At 32.5% G+C, this 18,087-nt stretch overlaps 1 protein-coding gene and 1 pseudogene across 2 annotated transcripts; one reads left to right on the top strand and one right to left on the bottom strand.

The window, feature by feature from the left end:
• Positions 1 to 4,020: 4,020 nt before the first annotated feature.
• Positions 4,021 to 13,116, bottom strand: LOC139490570 (uncharacterized). Of its 2 annotated transcripts, none has more exons than XM_071277418.1 (4): positions 12,936 to 13,116; positions 12,305 to 12,417; positions 8,756 to 8,896; positions 4,021 to 4,099 (listed from the first exon to the last, which is right to left on the bottom strand). In XM_071277418.1, exons 1-4 carry the CDS (start codon positions 13,078 to 13,080, stop codon positions 4,052 to 4,054), a joined length of 447 nt encoding a protein of 148 aa, XP_071133519.1. In that variant the 5' UTR covers positions 13,081 to 13,116; the 3' UTR covers positions 4,021 to 4,051. The 2 variants fall into 2 exon arrangements, with proteins under 2 accessions (XP_071133519.1, XP_071133518.1); XM_071277417.1 differs by lacking the exon at positions 4,021 to 4,099 and adding an exon at positions 4,265 to 6,742.
• A 432-nt stretch (positions 13,117 to 13,548) lies between these two features.
• Positions 13,549 to 18,087, top strand: part of LOC139490572 (transient receptor potential cation channel subfamily V member 5-like) — a 29,315-nt pseudogene continuing 24,776 nt past the window's right edge.

Genomic DNA, 18,087 nt, shown 5'->3' with positions numbered 1-18,087 from the left:
GGCTAATTCAAAGGCAGTTTTCATAGCTGTATTAGACGAATAAGGGATGTTCACCATTTGTATTCAGACTCTTAAATTGTCTTCAGGCGTCTGTCCAAATATTTTAAACTCATAGGGATCTTAAATATATAGGATTATAAAGTTTACCGGCAATTACCTGAAGTTCCAAAAGTTAAAATTAACTATCTAAATTGAATGTTCCTCATGTTTGGAAATATGAAAGTCCCATAAAAATAAGAGAAGCTAACGGAAAATTACAATACATTTTTGAAAATGGTCCCTTTTATTGATGACAATTTTGTTAATGGGAATAAATTAAAGGGACATTAGCTATCAAATTTATATTCACCGATTTGCACCAAATTCTCATATTTGATTTAAAACATACTATAATGTATTATCAAATTACAAAAAGTCTAAAAAAAAAACAAACAAAAAAACAATTAAAGTGGAGGAATTAAAATCCATAGTATGGTATATTTTTCAAATTGTAGTTTTTATCATGCCTTTTTCCGAAATAAATTGAAAAGTATGGGTTACTGGACTTTTTTTCAGACTACAGTTTGACCAAGGTATGATAAGAGGCGTTTTTGGCCCCCTTCCTAAATAAGTTTATATATACATCATTGATAGCCTTAGTATAGAAACTATTCAAAAATATAATTTTTTTATGTTCCGGTGAAAGGAAGGTTGCCTAGCAACGGTTTAAATGAATAGCCAAATTATCACATATGCATTGCTTTCTCATTACACATTAGCATAATTCAAAATAATATTGATTGTTTAACACTAACTTGAGTTTGCAAATAAAAAGTCACTTCAATTTCAGTTTAAAAAAATGCTTAGCAACAACCTAGCAACAAAAATTTTGCCTAGCAACGGTTCAATAATTTGCTATTTCGGCCATATGAGGTATAAAAATAGCAATATTTAAAGATTTAGCTACTGTAAATGATTTTTCTTTCATATATATGATGTCTGAGTCATCATTTTTTTTCTCAAGAAAATGAAATTGACCATAGCAACCTAAAAGTTGCTTAGCAACAGCCGAAAAAATTAAATTGAACTACAAAAAAAGCTTTTGATTTTTTAATTGTACAAATTAGAGTAAAATTAGGTTAGATTGGTTAATACATGCAAGAATAACTAGCAGTAAGAAATGAAAGCAAGTCAATTGTATATCATGCTGATAAAAAGATTAGCAACCAAAATAGCAACGGTTAAATAATGTTTTGGTTTTTTTGTAAACCGAGGTAGGTTTTTGGCATTATTATTATATCTTGATGATGTAAATATTAAATCATATGCTGTTACCAAAACAGGATTGAGATCTCAAAAAAAAAATGTTTAACCCTGCTGCATTTTTGCGCATGTCCCAAGTCAGGAGCCTCTGACCTTTGTTAGTGTTGTATGATTTTTAATTTTAGTTTCTTATGTATATTCGGAGTTTAGTATGACGTCAATTATTACTGAACTAGTATACATATTTGTTTGGGGGCCAGCTGAAAGATGCCTCAGGGTGCGGAAGTTTCTCGCAGCATTGAAGACCCATTGGTGGCCTTCGGTTGTTGTCTGCTCTATGGTCGGGTTGTTGTCTCTTTAACACATTCCCCATTTCATTCTTAATGTTAGTATTAAATAAAAGATAGCTATCAAGGAGATGGTCGGTTTATTAAAAAAAAAGGATAAATACAAATCATATTGTCACATAATAATTAGTAAGTATAAACATTAACAAGTTAATAGGTAAAAAAAACAAGAATGTGTCCCCAGTATAATATACCGTGAAAATGGGGCAACATCTCTAATTTGGCATTAAAATTAGAAATATCATATCATAGGGAACATGTGTACTAAATTTCAAGTTGATTGGACTTCAACTTCATCAAAAACTACCTCGACCAAAAACTGTAACATGAAGCAGGGCAGATGGACGAACGGACGGACGGGCGGACGGATTAACGGACGAACGAACAGACGGATGCACAGACCAGAAAACATAATGCCCATAACTTGGGCATAAAAAAACTTGAAGTTATATAAGAAGTGGCACACTTATAATTCATAAATAATAGTTGAAGTTATGAATATAGCATTTCACATTTACATGATGATTACCGGTACATTAAAAAACGCAAATGGATTAAAACTACTATTGAAGATTCAGTATCAGATTTATACAGTATGTATAGCAAATATGCATAGCCTGTACAATGTCATTGTTTGTCACTTAAAGAATCGTACACTGTGAACTTTTTAACACTTAACACAATATTTTAAAGACTGAAATGCTGAAAACAAAGTTCAAAGTTTTCGATGAGGTCAGGGTTTAAGACGTTAAAAACTTATTAAGATTTGTAGACGAAAGAGGCATGAACATATTCAAGCTTCTTTAAAAATTCATTATTTCTACGATATATATCCTGAAATTAGCACATTGATCGCCGGTGTATAGTATCATGTGCAATCATACCACATCTCCTTATCTTATCCAAAATGTTATGCTTTTTTTTAATGAAACAGTTGTTGGTTAGTAGTATTTCATGAAAACCCCAATACATTCGAATTTGATTAGAAACGTAGACATACTTCATTAAAGGGTCTCGGTGGCCGAGTGGTCTAAGAAGTTACTTCTGTAATCACTAGCCAGTCAACACTGAGGTTGTGAGTTCGATCCTCGCTCGTGCGGGTGCACTCGTTTTCAACCTTAATTTCTCCTTTCAATGTTGATCTATTTATTATTTTCATTCTGAATGTCTTCACTTGCAGGACTGAATGTCCAGCCAAAAGGTTTCAACTTTCAAGATTTACAGCCGATTTCATTGAGTGTGAAGCCAAAGGTAAAATCTTTGGTAAGCTTGCTTGTTAGCTGAACCGTGAAGTCATTATTATGTCAGGTTTACTACCCTCCTTTCGAAGTAGCATAGTTCATCAGATAGATAGATTGGTAATCCGCTGGACTAGTATATTTTTAAAGGAGGATAGTTAAACTGACCTAACAATGACTTTATGGTTCATCTAACAAGCAAGCTAACTAAAAATATTCACCTTTGACTTCACACTCAATGAAATCGGCTGTAGTATTCACCAAGTTCAACCTTTCAGGTATTGAATAAATATTTGAAGTTACTAAAAAAATCTTATTTATTGCATTAGGGACATTAAACTGTAGCACTAGTAGTGCAAGTTGTGCCTTCAATAGCAAGTGAGAGGGAAAACAAGTTCAACTATCGGTTTTTGTGAATATTCAACAACTACCCTAATTGTTTTTAAGTAGCAAGAAATATTGACTAAGTCCAAAAATCTGACATTTTTAGAATATTTGAAGAATAATAAAAATCCGATGGCAATACATGCATTAATTATGTGTACAAGGTATGATAAGGGCCGTTTCTGGCCCCCCTTTTTCCAGAATTTTTAAACTTTGAAGTTGAAACCAATCACGCCTGTGTAATGAACTGCAGTATCTAATCGTCCATGTAGAACCTTATTTTTAGGTGTTATGTACTCAAATATGTTCAAACTGAGACCTTGAAAAGCCCTAAACGACGAAAAGTGTAAAAAATCTACAATTTCATCATGTTCGGAGACAAAATTTGACATCAGCGCCAACGTAGACCATCTTGAAAATTTCAACCATCAACTGTACTCTTATGTATCTTTCACATAATAAAATATCATGGTGGTCTACGTTGGCGCTCATGTCTAAAAATTTGAAAAATAATCCGATTGTTTACATTTTGACAAGTCATTATAATACGTCAAAGTGAACGGCACGGGTACAAAATTCAGGCTTTCAAACAATAAATCTCATATCATTTTGTCTATAAGAACAATGATAATTCAATAACAATGTGACACTCACTGTACAATTTAATTTAAAGAAAAGAAATACAAAAAAGTTATATACGAATGACCTAACAATATATATGGCTATTAAAAATGAGTTGCATTTTAGTGATATATCTTTATGAAAGACGATACATTAAAAAAATTCTTCTATAACACAAAATATATTACCTGCATATTTTTATTCATAAGGTTATGGAAGCTAAATTCTGACGGACAGGAACCATCTGATGAATACAATCGTCGAACCCTAAAATTTACATTTCCAAAACGACGTGTAAAATTCTAATCTTGAAAAACAAAGTGAATGAACTAGAAAAGAGTTTATTAAAAAAAAAAGTCGAATGACGACATTATTACCTACAATAAAGTAACTCATAATTTTTCGGTAACACTCTATCTGATAATGTTAATGTTTTATTTTTATTTTATTTTTTAATTTGAGAATAGTTAATGGTGTTGCTTTTTTTTCTTTCAAATAGGTGACTAATTATTCTCATTGGCTGATTTGTGGATTAAACATTACCACTTGCGTCGGTCGAAATGGTTCGAAGTTATGTAAGAGAGACAACAGACGTTTCAGATGGGTTTTATTTTACTTTTGCAATGTCCATTAACATTCTGTATTGTTTATATATATGATAATATGAAAAGCATACTATTCTTTGTTACCTAACTCATACAAAAGGCATATTCAGTTCAGATTCCGTCCAAAAGAATGGACAGATAGGAAATGTTGAAAGATATTTTGTTTTTCCATCACTTTATGAACGAAAGATGTTTTACCAAAAAAACTATCATAAACTATATTCAAGCATTTGTGAGATATTATTTGTTAAAGCCCATCTGCATTTGTCAAATAAGGAGAGGGTTGATCTGAGCGTCACTGATGAGTCTTATGTAGACGAAACGCGCGTCTGGCGTATAAAATTATAATCCTTGTACTTTTGATAACTATTGGAATAAGACCAGCTAAAACTAGAATAGCTCTCCAGAATAATATTTAATCAGAAATACAATCTGTTTGTGTCTGCCACTTTTAATCGGCAAATACGATGATGATTTAAAATTTGTTTAGGTCGCCAAAAATAATTCATACCAAAAGATTACAAATCTACGTTTTTACACTCAATTCGCCACCCAATTCGTACTATCTCATTATTTTAAAAATTGGACATGCCACCACTTATTTTGAACTATCTAATCAAGGGTACATTTTACATCATAAACAATCACTGGGTCAGTACTTACTCGTTGAGTTTGATCCGTTCATCGTAATGTGATCTTTTTTAAATTAACATCATGGCTTTAAACCTAACGTATATAACCGATTGGTATCAATTTCTGACTTGTTTTATCAAATCTAGTTCAAACAGGTAACGCTAAAGTACGATGGTTGACTGCATGCTCAAGTACGATGGTATATCACGCAAAAGTGCGATGGACCAAAAGGGTAAGATTATAGGGCTAAAAACGTGAAGAACTTGGATGTTAAAAAAAATTTCTTTTTGTAAAACCAGCAAGCCAAAGTATAAATATGTGATAGGCTTTATAATTTACCGGTAGGCTTTAGTGATTGTTCCTAAATTTAGAAGACCGACCACGTTTTTATTGATTAAAAGGTAATTTAGGTTGTCACCAAAAAAAATAAAATTCAGGCGTATCAAATATTTGGATCATTGGTGTAGCTTACCGTTCACACTGCCAAACAATTATGTTAATTAATACATCCCCCAGGCATAGCTTACAGTCGTTGTAACTAATACAAAATTCGTCCACAATAGTTTTCGGAATGTATATCATTTATGGCATAAGCTTCAATTCAAATGCGAGAGAAAGAGATGTTGTCCAAGTTTTCTACATTTTCGTAGCAAGGACAGTTACATGTTTCATTAACTTACAATGTAAAAACTAGTGATTTAGCGGACAATCTATTATAATTTACGACTGAGATCATGTACCTTTATTTTACAGACGGGTTTTTTTCCATAAAATCCACAATACTTATTTTAACCGCGGGGACCGCAAAGTAATTAATACTGAACTGCAATTAACGTAAAAATTATTTAAATGTATCCGTTCGCTTTCAATAAAAGCAGGTTACAGGATTATTATGCGTATACTGTAATTTGTATCTATAAAGAAAACTTCAGACTCAAGTCCTAGCTCCTTCAAGCAACCTAGAAAAAAAACCACACAAATTTGCTTCAACCGACAAAGCACTGTTAGATTTAAATAAATATAGTCATGAACACTTGATTTCAAACTGCATGGTGTATAAGTTGTAAGTGAAATGTAATACTAGCATGTACATTTAGGGTTTGTATAAAGGACTGTTTACGTCATAATCAAAACAACGTTTCTTACGTTTATACTTTCGCGGACCATCGCACTTTAGCGTGACCATCGTATTTCAACGTCCCCATCGCACTTTAGAGTCCTACATATATATATATATATTTATTTCAAAGTAACTGTTACATGAAGATGAGACACGAAATCTGAATATTTTGCATTTCATTTTACAAATGTATATATTTTATTTATAAAAAAAAACCTGTTGCATATTGTATTAACTGAATATATTTAGTTCACATTAAGGTTCAATTCTTTAATCGATTAATTAACATTTAATATTCATATACTTACTCTGAATTGACATATACGATATCAACATTGAAGCAATGGTGTCGTTTTCTTTCTTGTATGCGACAGTGTAAGGCATTTCCTTATTTCTATCTCGGGCGTTGGGATAAGCACCGTGTTCTAATAATTTATTACATACACCCCTGAAATTCTTGCCGACAGCAAAATGGAGTGCTGTTGTCAGATTTGCATTACTTGCAGATGGGTTTGCACCTCTATTTAATAAGGTGTTCACCAAAATTTGTACCTATTGAAAACATTTATAATAAAGTTTTTAAATATCAATATTATGGTTTAAGGTTGTACTTTGTAAGCAAGTTGTTTCACAAAACACGTCTCTTTGGGGGAGATACATTGTATAAAAATTATAATATTCATAGATATTTTGTTTTGGTTTTACTACTTGGTCCTAGATATGATCTCTATGTTTCATTTCGGAGAGATATAACTTTGGAATATTACCAGTAAATACACAGGAGTAGCGGCCAGATTAAAATCTGTAAAAGACCCATGGTAAAGGGAGGGGGGTTCAGAATTTTGTATAAGTTTAAACTCTAAGAAGTTCGAGGCAAAACATGTGGAAAATATGCAGCACAGCCCTTAATTTTATCCTTTGAAAAAATAGTAGTGAATATGAGCTTTCCATTTTAGGATATATATTTTTTTTAAACTTCAATGTAAAAGTGGCACAGTTTAGCCGTAAAAGGATTTCCTTAGGGAAGTTGAATTGTCTATATTTACAGAATTGCAACGAATACACGAACAATACTTTCCTTATTCTATTCCTTGGAAGGTAAAAGAAATGTCTCGCATCTAAAACGCACGATGAGTTTACAGAAAATTTCATTGGAACACTTACTGCCTTCTTCGTGTTTGCATAGCACAGAGGGGCGCACTGTGACTTAATTTTGTATATAAAAAAAATATTACTGATTGGAGATACTTGAAAGATTGCATTTACAGTTCTTTTACAACAAGCCAAACAGTAGCAAATAAACTCATCATAGATACCAGGATTTAATTTCTTATTTACGCCAGACATAGTTGTAAACATACATTAAATACAAGAGTAGAAACGAGTACTTTGTTAGGAATTGATATGGAGTTTGAAGGACGATGAATAATTTAAATCAGCTTTTCACAGTACATTCAGAACTAAACTGCGCATCTCATAGAAGACACTGTTTACATAGTATAGTATCACTTAGGTAACGGCATTTGATATTGGATCTATTTAACAAGGTATGGTCTAATTCGTTCATTTATACAACGACTAAATTTGAAAGAAGTGAAATCATTACGGAGTTCGTAAAATGCGTTAAATCGTACGATACTTTGTTTTTTAGTGATTGATATTATAACGCAATATTATCTGCTGTATATTTGTCATTTTTACCTTTTATCTCTGTTTGTTTTGTTCACGCATCGCTGTCAATATAATGGAATTTGATGCGACTGTCCTACAAGTGAGAGGATAAGCAAGCTATAAAACCAGGTTCAATCCAACATGTTCTACATATGAAATGGCTGTACCAAGTCAGAAATATGATAGTTATCCATTCGTGTGATGTGTTTGAGCTTTTGATTTTGCCATTTGATTTGGGACTTTCCGTTTCTATTTTCCACGGAGTTCAGTTTTTTGTGGTTTTACTTTTTAGAGCACCTTATTTGTTAATCATGAAATTAAGCGTTGTTGCACGTTTGCTTATAATATCATTATCAGAACTGTACGTCAACACTGTGAAGTGCAACGCACAAAGAAAATACAGTGCAAAAATTGATTAATGAACTAATTCTACGAAATTACGAATTGATGAGGTTGTATAAATACGATGTGTGTTACATCAACTCATCAAAGATACTATGAGTATAATGTAATATACTAAACGCGTTTTGTGATTGAAATAAGGTAAATAAAAAAAAAAACTCCGAGGAAAATTCAATCGGAAAGTCTCTAATCACATGGCAAAATCAAATAATAAAGCACAACAAAAACGAATGGACAATAACTGTCATATTCCTGACTTGGTACAGACATTTTCAAATGTAGAAAATGGTGGATTGAACATGGTTTAATAGCGCTAAACCTCTCACTTATACCACAGTCTCATCAAATTCCGTTATATTTACAACAATGCGTGAACAAAACAGACATAATATATAAAATAGTCAAAATATAAGTACAGCAGTCATCACTGTGTTACAATTTAAAATTTAAAACACTAAAATTTACGTTACTTAACATTATGATTACCAATACCTCATTTTCATCGTCGATCTTTGAAACAACATACAACAGGGCTTTGTCTTTGCTTCCAGCTTTTTTAACAATTCTGTCAATTCGAACTTCGATCTCTGCTTCCTTTTTACCTACAAAATACATCTGGGTCTTCTCTGCTACCTATAATGTAATTAGTAAATTATCTTTGTATTAAAGCCTTTTTGTTGAGTTACTACTAGTACTCTCAGATTTGTGTCTTAAGTGTTTGGTAGTTGTTTTTATGCTTTGTATCAATCTAATGAGTAAAGCTCTTTTCAACTGATTTTGATACTGTGTTCTTGTGTTGTACTGTTGCCCCATTGTTCCAGGTTAAGTGAAAGGTTGCGCGCCCGAAACATGTTCAACCCTACTAGATCATGTGTGTTTCTTTTCCGACCAGGCCTAAAATTGATTCAGTGGTTGAACTTAGTTGCTGAATATCATATTTGATTTTCGTTTGTTGTTTTGCACATAAATCAGGCCGTTGATATGTGGAATTGTTTCATATTTTTTTTTATATAAGTGCCTCCTTTGACTTGATATGCAACATGAATTGTTAACTTTTTAATGCCGGACGGTGACCTATATTTGCTAACATCTACGTCATTTGGTCTATGATGGATAGTTGTCTCATTGGAAACAATATAACATAGTATAGATATAAGAATATGTGGTAAGAGTTCCAATAAGACAACTCTCCATTCAAATCAAAATTTATAAAAGTAAACCATTATAGGTCAAAGTACGGTCTTCAAAACGGAGTCTTGTCTCATATCGAACAGCAAGCTATAAAGGTCCCCAAAAACTACTGGACAGGTGTTATATTCACAACATTGAAACACGTGGAATTGAGTAATTCTGAAGGTTTATAAGGTTTTTTTCAACTTCAGTAACTCGTGATTTTATTCAAGAAAATAAAAATTTCAATAATAAGACGTTTCCAGTGAACAGAAGCCAGTGACTTTTCAATTAATCGGTAAAGACCTCTTTTGTAGTCTCAATTATAACTTTGACTATTCAGAGTTAGGTGTATCATATAGAAACGTCACTTATATGGAATAGATAATGCTCACTGGTTGTCGTTTATTGATGTGGTTCATAAATGTTTCTCGTTTTTATATAGATAAGACCGTTGGTTTTCCAGTTTGAATGGTTTTTCACTGGTTATGTTTGGGGCCCCTATAGGTTGCACTTTGTAAATACAACTGTTTCTCAAAACACGCCTCTTTTGGGGAGTAATTGAATATTCATAGAAAATTAATTTTGTTTACATACTGGTTCCCAGTTATGCTCTCTGTGTTCCATATCGCAGAGACAGAACTTGGGAATGTTACCAGTAAATAAACACGTGTATATTGTTTACATTGAAATCTGTGGTAACCTTTCATTCGAGGTAGGGGTAGTTAAGAAAATTAGTGTAAGTTTAAACTCTGAGAAGTTCAGGGCATATAAACGTTGAAAATATGCCGCACAGCCCTATATTTTGACCTTTGAAAAAAATTGTGGTGCATATGAACTTTCAATTCTAGAATAAGATTTTTTTCAAAACTTCATAGTAAAATGGGTACAGTTTTAGCCGTAAAAGGAGTTCCTATGGGAAATTGCATTGTCAATATTTACAGAAATGCAACCTTATAGCTTGCTGTTCGATGTGAGCCAAGGCTCATTCTACTTTATTGTCATCCAATGTTTTTTTATTTACTTTTTGTTGCTGTTTAACAGTTTTGTGTTTCGTTTATTATTTTGTACATCAATTAGGTCGTTAGTTTTTTCGTTTGAATTGTCTTACGTTTGTCATTTCGAGGCCTTATATTGACCTATAAATATATCCTGGTACTTTTGATAACTATTTACACCACTGGGTCGATGCCACTGCTGGTGGACGTTTCGTCCCCGAGGGTATCACCAGCCCAGTAGTCAGCACTTCGGTGTTGACATGAATATCAATAATGTCATCATTTTTATAAATTTCCTGATACAAAACTTTGAATTTTTCGAAAAACTAAGGATTTTCTTGTCCCAGGAATAGATTACCTTAGCCGTATTTGGTACAACTTTTTGGAATTTTGGATCCTCTATGCTCTTCAACTTTGTATTGTTTGGCTTTATAACTATTTTGATATGAGCGTCACTGATGAGTCTTATGTAGACGAAACGCGCGTCTGGCGTACTAAATTATAATCCTGGTACTTTTGATAACTATTTACTTTTAATTGCGACTTGAAAGGAGTTTTGTCTCATTGGCACTAATGCCACATCTTCTTATACCTATGCTTTATAGATATTTGTTAATTTGAACCGTCATGATTTATTTGAATGATAGCATCATACCCAATCCCTGTCCTATCATGGAACATTAAAATCTATCTAGTCAGCTACACATCTGCGACTCATTTCACTAAAAATATAACGAAACATAATACTCGTCATTCATAAACATTCCGTATAAGTTATGATCATTCTTTTGAAAAGAGCCCCATAGCTGTGCGTAGGCTATTTTTACTAAAGGATATTTAGTGTCTCAAATTTCATTATTCATGTTCTATGTTGAAAGCATACATGTGTATATATATGTGAATACGATTTTAAATAAAGACAACTAAATTACTAACTTACTTACAGCCAAATTTTAATTTAACATTTGTATAACAGTAGCTTCAATTATTTAGTTCTATAATGTGAAGACGCTTCTGTATTATTAAGGATGTACACCTCTGAGGAGCCAAAAATTTCTAGAATTAAACTTTTTTTCTTAACCTGATTTTTGGGTTTTTAAGACTGTAACAAAATAATTGGTGAAGAAAAAATCATATGGTGGTGCACTTCTTTTTTTGCTACGGCCCATTGAAAATACCCAATTTTGATGATTTACTCATTTTTCATCGATTTTTACCTATTTTTGGGCTATTATCGTGAAAAAATCACAGATCCACAATTAAACTTTTTTTCATACTTTCTATAATGATGAAGTGGACCAATCTGAATAAATTTTACTTAAAAAACTATAGGTAGGTGTTAATATAAGAAAGTTTTATCATATTTTGACGCTTTTTTGTGTAAAATTTACCATGCTGTCAATTTTCTATTTTTGTGATTTTTCTCAGTTTTAAGAACATAATGCATATTATTTCAACTTTTTTGTTATAAATAATTAAAAAAATACATATCTAAGAAATTTGAAAAGACCAAAATGATATGGGATGTACATGATTCTTGTAAAATCATTTTTATATCCCTCACCCATTTTCTCAAAATTTTGGCTAAAAATACTGACTTGATTGGTCGTAAAATTTAAAAACTGGATTGCTTAAAAACCGTTCGTTGTAAAAACACAATTTTTTCACAGAGTTATGTTTGATTATAATATTTTTAAAATTCATTGATATTTTTCACTTGTATCACATGATTTGGAAATAATTCAAGAACGAGATTTCAACGAGACTGAACGAGACTGAAAAGTCAGAAGAATACATCCTTAATAATTTTAAGTTCTTCAAAATGAGGTTACACTTATGTCTAGACCAACTTCTTAATCCCACCTTATTTTACCTCTTTATGGAATGAATCGTCCAGATTCGGCTCTATCATTTCTATGGCTAATGACTGCATTGAGGAGGCACTTTGACGTCTACCAGCATATGGTTCGTTTAAATTTGTGACAGCTAAACAAAATAATAACGATTATATAAGGTATTACATTGACACTCGCACGAAAATATTGATGATAATGAGTTGTTGGCCTTTTTGTCGCCTGAATAATTTCAAAATCCCTTGATTGCCCCACACATGCTGCTGAGTTTAAATGCATGTTAAGAGGGATCTCAACCCTCCCTATACCTCTAGCCAATGTAGAATAAACAAACACACAACAATACGCACAGTTCACTTATATACTCTGAACGTAGCCATTTTTGTTACTAACAAGCATTTGAACAAAGCTGGTACCTCTGCAACAGTTGTAAACACATTTAGTAATTCTCGATAGGCATTTTGATATAACCGATGTTTGGTAGCGGAATCTACCGATGTTTGCCGATTGCTGTACATGCTGCAAAAAGAAACAGAAATTGCCTTCAAAAGTTTGCTTTCTTTTCATTCATTATACTCATGAGGATTATCAGTAATTTTATTGCGTCATTTGTATTGATGTCATCTCCAATAATTCTATAATAATACTTACACGAAGATGCGTCTGGCGAATTAAAGACCTCCATCGGAATGTAGGAGAGTGGACGCGAGGGACGACCCTGTCTTGATTTATATTCGTGTTCACTAGCTGCGCGTCTTTGACGCCTTAGCACACGTGGTTGTACTTCAAATGACATTGCATATGATCAGGAAATGTTCATGTCACTGAATTAAAAAAATGGAATGTTTTAGAGTTATAATAAAACACAATATATACACATCAATTGAACTACTTCTCAAAGAATACATAACATCAGTGTAGAAATTAAACATAAAAGGGAAGATGTTGTATGATTGCCAATAAGACAGCTCTCTTCAAGAGACCAAATGATACCGAAATTAACAAATATATGTCACAGTACGACTTTCAACAATGATCAAAGCTATATATATAGCTTTGATCATTGTTGAAAGTCGTACTGTGACATATATTTGTTAATTTCGGTATCATTTGGTCTCTTGAAGAGAGCTGTCTTATTGGCAATCATACAACATCTTCCCTTTTATGTTTAATTTCTACACTGATGTTATGTATTCTTTGAGAAGTAGTTCAATTGATGTGTATATATTGTGTTTTATTATAACTCTAAAACATTCCATTTTTTTAATTCAGTGACATGAACATTTCCTGATCATATGCAATGTCATTTGAAGTACAACCACGTGTGCTAAGGCGTCAAAGACGCGCAGCTAGTGAACACGAATATAAATCAAGACAGGGTCGTCCCTCGCGTCCACTCTCCTACATTCCGATGGAGGTCTTTAATTCGCCAGACGCATCTTCGTGTAAGTATTATTATAGAATTATTGGAGATGACATCAATACAAATGACGCAATAAAATTACTGATAATCCTCATGAGTATAATGAATGAAAAGAAAGCAAACTTTTGAAGGCAATTTCTGTTTCTTTTTGCAGCATGTACAGCAATCGGCAAACATCGGTAGATTCCGCTACCAAACATCGGTTATATCAAAATGCCTATCGAGAATTACTAAATGTGTTTACAACTGTTGCAGAGGTACCAGCTTTGTTCAAATGCTTGTTAGTAACAAAAATGGCTACGTTCAGAGTATATAAGTGAACTGTGCGTATTGTTGTGTGTTTGTTTATTCTACATTGGCTAGAGGTATAGGGAGGGTTGAGATCCCTCTTAACATGCATTTAAACTCAGCAGCATGTGTGGGGCAATCAAGGGATTTTGAAATTATTCAGGCGACAAAAAGGCCAACAACTCATTATCATCAATATTTTCGTGCGAGTGTCAATGTAATACCTTATATAATCGTTATTATTTTGTTTAGCTGTCACAAATTTAAACGAACCATATGCTGGTAGACGTCAAAGTGCCTCCTCAATGCAGTCATTAGCCATAGAAATGATAGAGCCGAATCTGGACGATTCATTCCATAAAGAGGTAAAATAAGGTGGGATTAAGAAGTTGGTCTAGACATAAGTGTAACCTCATTTTGAAGAACTTAAAATTATTAAGGATGTATTCTTCTGACTTTTCAGTCTCGTTCAGTCTCGTTGAAATCTCGTTCTTGAATTATTTCCAAATCATGTGATACAAGTGAAAAATATCAATGAATTTTAAAAATATTATAATCAAACATAACTCTGTGAAAAAATTGTGTTTTTACAACGAACGGTTTTTAAGCAATCCAGTTTTTAAATTTTACGACCAATCAAGTCAGTATTTTTAGCCAAAATTTTGAGAAAATGGGTGAGGGATATAAAAATGATTTTACAAGAATCATGTACATCCCATATCATTTTGGTCTTTTCAAATTTCTTAGATATGTATTTTTTTAATTATTTATAACAAAAAAGTTGAAATAATATGCATTATGTTCTTAAAACTGAGAAAAATCACAAAAATAGAAAATTGACAGCATGGTAAATTTTACACAAAAAAGCGTCAAAATATGATAAAACTTTCTTATATTAACACCTACCTATAGTTTTTTAAGTAAAATTTATTCAGATTGGTCCACTTCATCATTATAGAAAGTATGAAAAAAAGTTTAATTGTGGATCTGTGATTTTTTCACGATAATAGCCCAAAAATAGGTAAAAATCGATGAAAAATGAGTAAATCATCAAAATTGGGTATTTTCAATGGGCCGTAGCAAAAAAAGAAGTGCACCACCATATGATTTTTTCTTCACCAATTATTTTGTTACAGTCTTAAAAACCCAAAAATCAGGTTAAGAAAAAAAGTTTAATTCTAGAAATTTTTGGCTCCTCAGAGGTGTACATCCTTAATAATACAGAAGCGTCTTCACATTATAGAACTAAATAATTGAAGCTACTGTTATACAAATGTTAAATTAAAATTTGGCTGTAAGTAAGTTAGTAATTTAGTTGTCTTTATTTAAAATCGTATTCACATATATATACACATGTATGCTTTCAACATAGAACATGAATAATGAAATTTGAGACACTAAATATCCTTTAGTAAAAATAGCCTACGCACAGCTATGGGGCTCTTTTCAAAAGAATGATCATAACTTATACGGAATGTTTATGAATGACGAGTATTATGTTTCGTTATATTTTTAGTGAAATGAGTCGCAGATGTGTAGCTGACTAGATAGATTTTAATGTTCCATGATAGGACAGGGATTGGGTATGATGCTATCATTCAAATAAATCATGACGGTTCAAATTAACAAATATCTATAAAGCATAGGTATAAGAAGATGTGGCATTAGTGCCAATGAGACAAAACTCCTTTCAAGTCGCAATTAAAAGTAAATAGTTATCAAAAGTACCAGGATTATAATTTAGTACGCCAGACGCGCGTTTCGTCTACATAAGACTCATCAGTGACGCTCATATCAAAATAGTTATAAAGCCAAACAATACAAAGTTGAAGAGCATAGAGGATCCAAAATTCCAAAAAGTTGTACCAAATACGGCTAAGGTAATCTATTCCTGGGACAAGAAAATCCTTAGTTTTTCGAAAAATTCAAAGTTTTGTATCAGGAAATTTATAAAAATGATGACATTATTGATATTCATGTCAACACCGAAGTGCTGACTACTGGGCTGGTGATACCCTCGGGGACGAAACGTCCACCAGCAGTGGCATCGACCCAGTGGTGTAAATAGTTATCAAAAGTACCAGGATATATTTATAGGTCAATATAAGGCCTCGAAATGACAAACGTAAGACAATTCAAACGAAAAAACTAACGACCTAATTGATGTACAAAATAATAAACGAAACACAAAACTGTTAAACAGCAACAAAAAGTAAATAAAAAAACATTGGATGACAATAAAGTAGAATGAGCCTTGGCTCACATCGAACAGCAAGCTATAAGGTTGCATTTCTGTAAATATTGACAATGCAATTTCCCATAGGAACTCCTTTTACGGCTAAAACTGTACCCATTTTACTATGAAGTTTTGAAAAAAATCTTATTCTAGAATTGAAAGTTCATATGCACCACAATTTTTTTCAAAGGTCAAAATATAGGGCTGTGCGGCATATTTTCAACGTTTATATGCCCTGAACTTCTCAGAGTTTAAACTTACACTAATTTTCTTAACTACCCCTACCTCGAATGAAAGGTTACCACAGATTTCAATGTAAACAATATACACGTGTTTATTTACTGGTAACATTCCCAAGTTCTGTCTCTGCGATATGGAACACAGAGAGCATAACTGGGAACCAGTATGTAAACAAAATTAATTTTCTATGAATATTCAATTACTCCCCAAAAGAGGCGTGTTTTGAGAAACAGTTGTATTTACAAAGTGCAACCTATAGGGGCCCCAAACATAACCAGTGAAAAACCATTCAAACTGGAAAACCAACGGTCTTATCTATATAAAAACGAGAAACATTTATGAACCACATCAATAAACGACAACCAGTGAGCATTATCTATTCCATATAAGTGACGTTTCTATATGATACACCTAACTCTGAATAGTCAAAGTTATAATTGAGACTACAAAAGAGGTCTTTACCGATTAATTGAAAAGTCACTGGCTTCTGTTCACTGGAAACGTCTTATTATTGAAATTTTTATTTTCTTGAATAAAATCACGAGTTACTGAAGTTGAAAAAAACCTTATAAACCTTCAGAATTACTCAATTCCACGTGTTTCAATGTTGTGAATATAACACCTGTCCAGTAGTTTTTGGGGACCTTTATAGCTTGCTGTTCGATATGAGACAAGACTCCGTTTTGAAGACCGTACTTTGACCTATAATGGTTTACTTTTATAAATTTTGATTTGAATGGAGAGTTGTCTTATTGGAACTCTTACCACATATTCTTATATCTATACTATGTTATATTGTTTCCAATGAGACAACTATCCATCATAGACCAAATGACGTAGATGTTAGCAAATATAGGTCACCGTCCGGCATTAAAAAGTTAACAATTCATGTTGCATATCAAGTCAAAGGAGGCACTTATATAAAAAAAAATATGAAACAATTCCACATATCAACGGCCTGATTTATGTGCAAAACAACAAACGAAAATCAAATATGATATTCAGCAACTAAGTTCAACCACTGAATCAATTTTAGGCCTGGTCGGAAAAGAAACACACATGATCTAGTAGGGTTGAACATGTTTCGGGCGCGCAACCTTTCACTTAACCTGGAACAGTGGGGCAACAGTACATTACAAGAACACAGTATCAAAATCAGTTGAAAAGAGCTTTACTCATTAGATTGATACAAAGCATAAAAACAACTACCAAACACTTAAGACACAAATCTGAGAGTACTAGTAGTAACTCAACAAAAAGGCTTTAATACAAAGATAATTTACTAATTACATTATAGGTAGCAGAGAAGACCCAGATGTATTTTGTAGGTAAAAAGGAAGCAGAGATCGAAGTTCGAATTGACAGAATTGTTAAAAAAGCTGGAAGCAAAGACAAAGCCCTGTTGTATGTTGTTTCAAAGATCAACGATGAAAATGAGGTATTGGTAATCATAATGTTAAGTAACGTAAATTTTAGTGTTTTAAATTTTAAATTGTAACACAGTGATGACTGCTGTACTTATATTTTGACTATTTTATATATTATGTCTGTTTTGTTCACGCATTGTTGTAAATATAACGGAATTTGATGAGACTGTGGTACAAGTGAGAGGTTTA

The sequence above is a fragment of the Mytilus edulis genome, chromosome 10, assembly GCF_963676685.1.
Source record: "Mytilus edulis chromosome 10, xbMytEdul2.2, whole genome shotgun sequence".
Taxonomy (NCBI): domain Eukaryota; kingdom Metazoa; phylum Mollusca; class Bivalvia; order Mytilida; family Mytilidae; genus Mytilus; species Mytilus edulis.
This window is presented reverse-complemented; position numbering and strand designations above follow the sequence as displayed.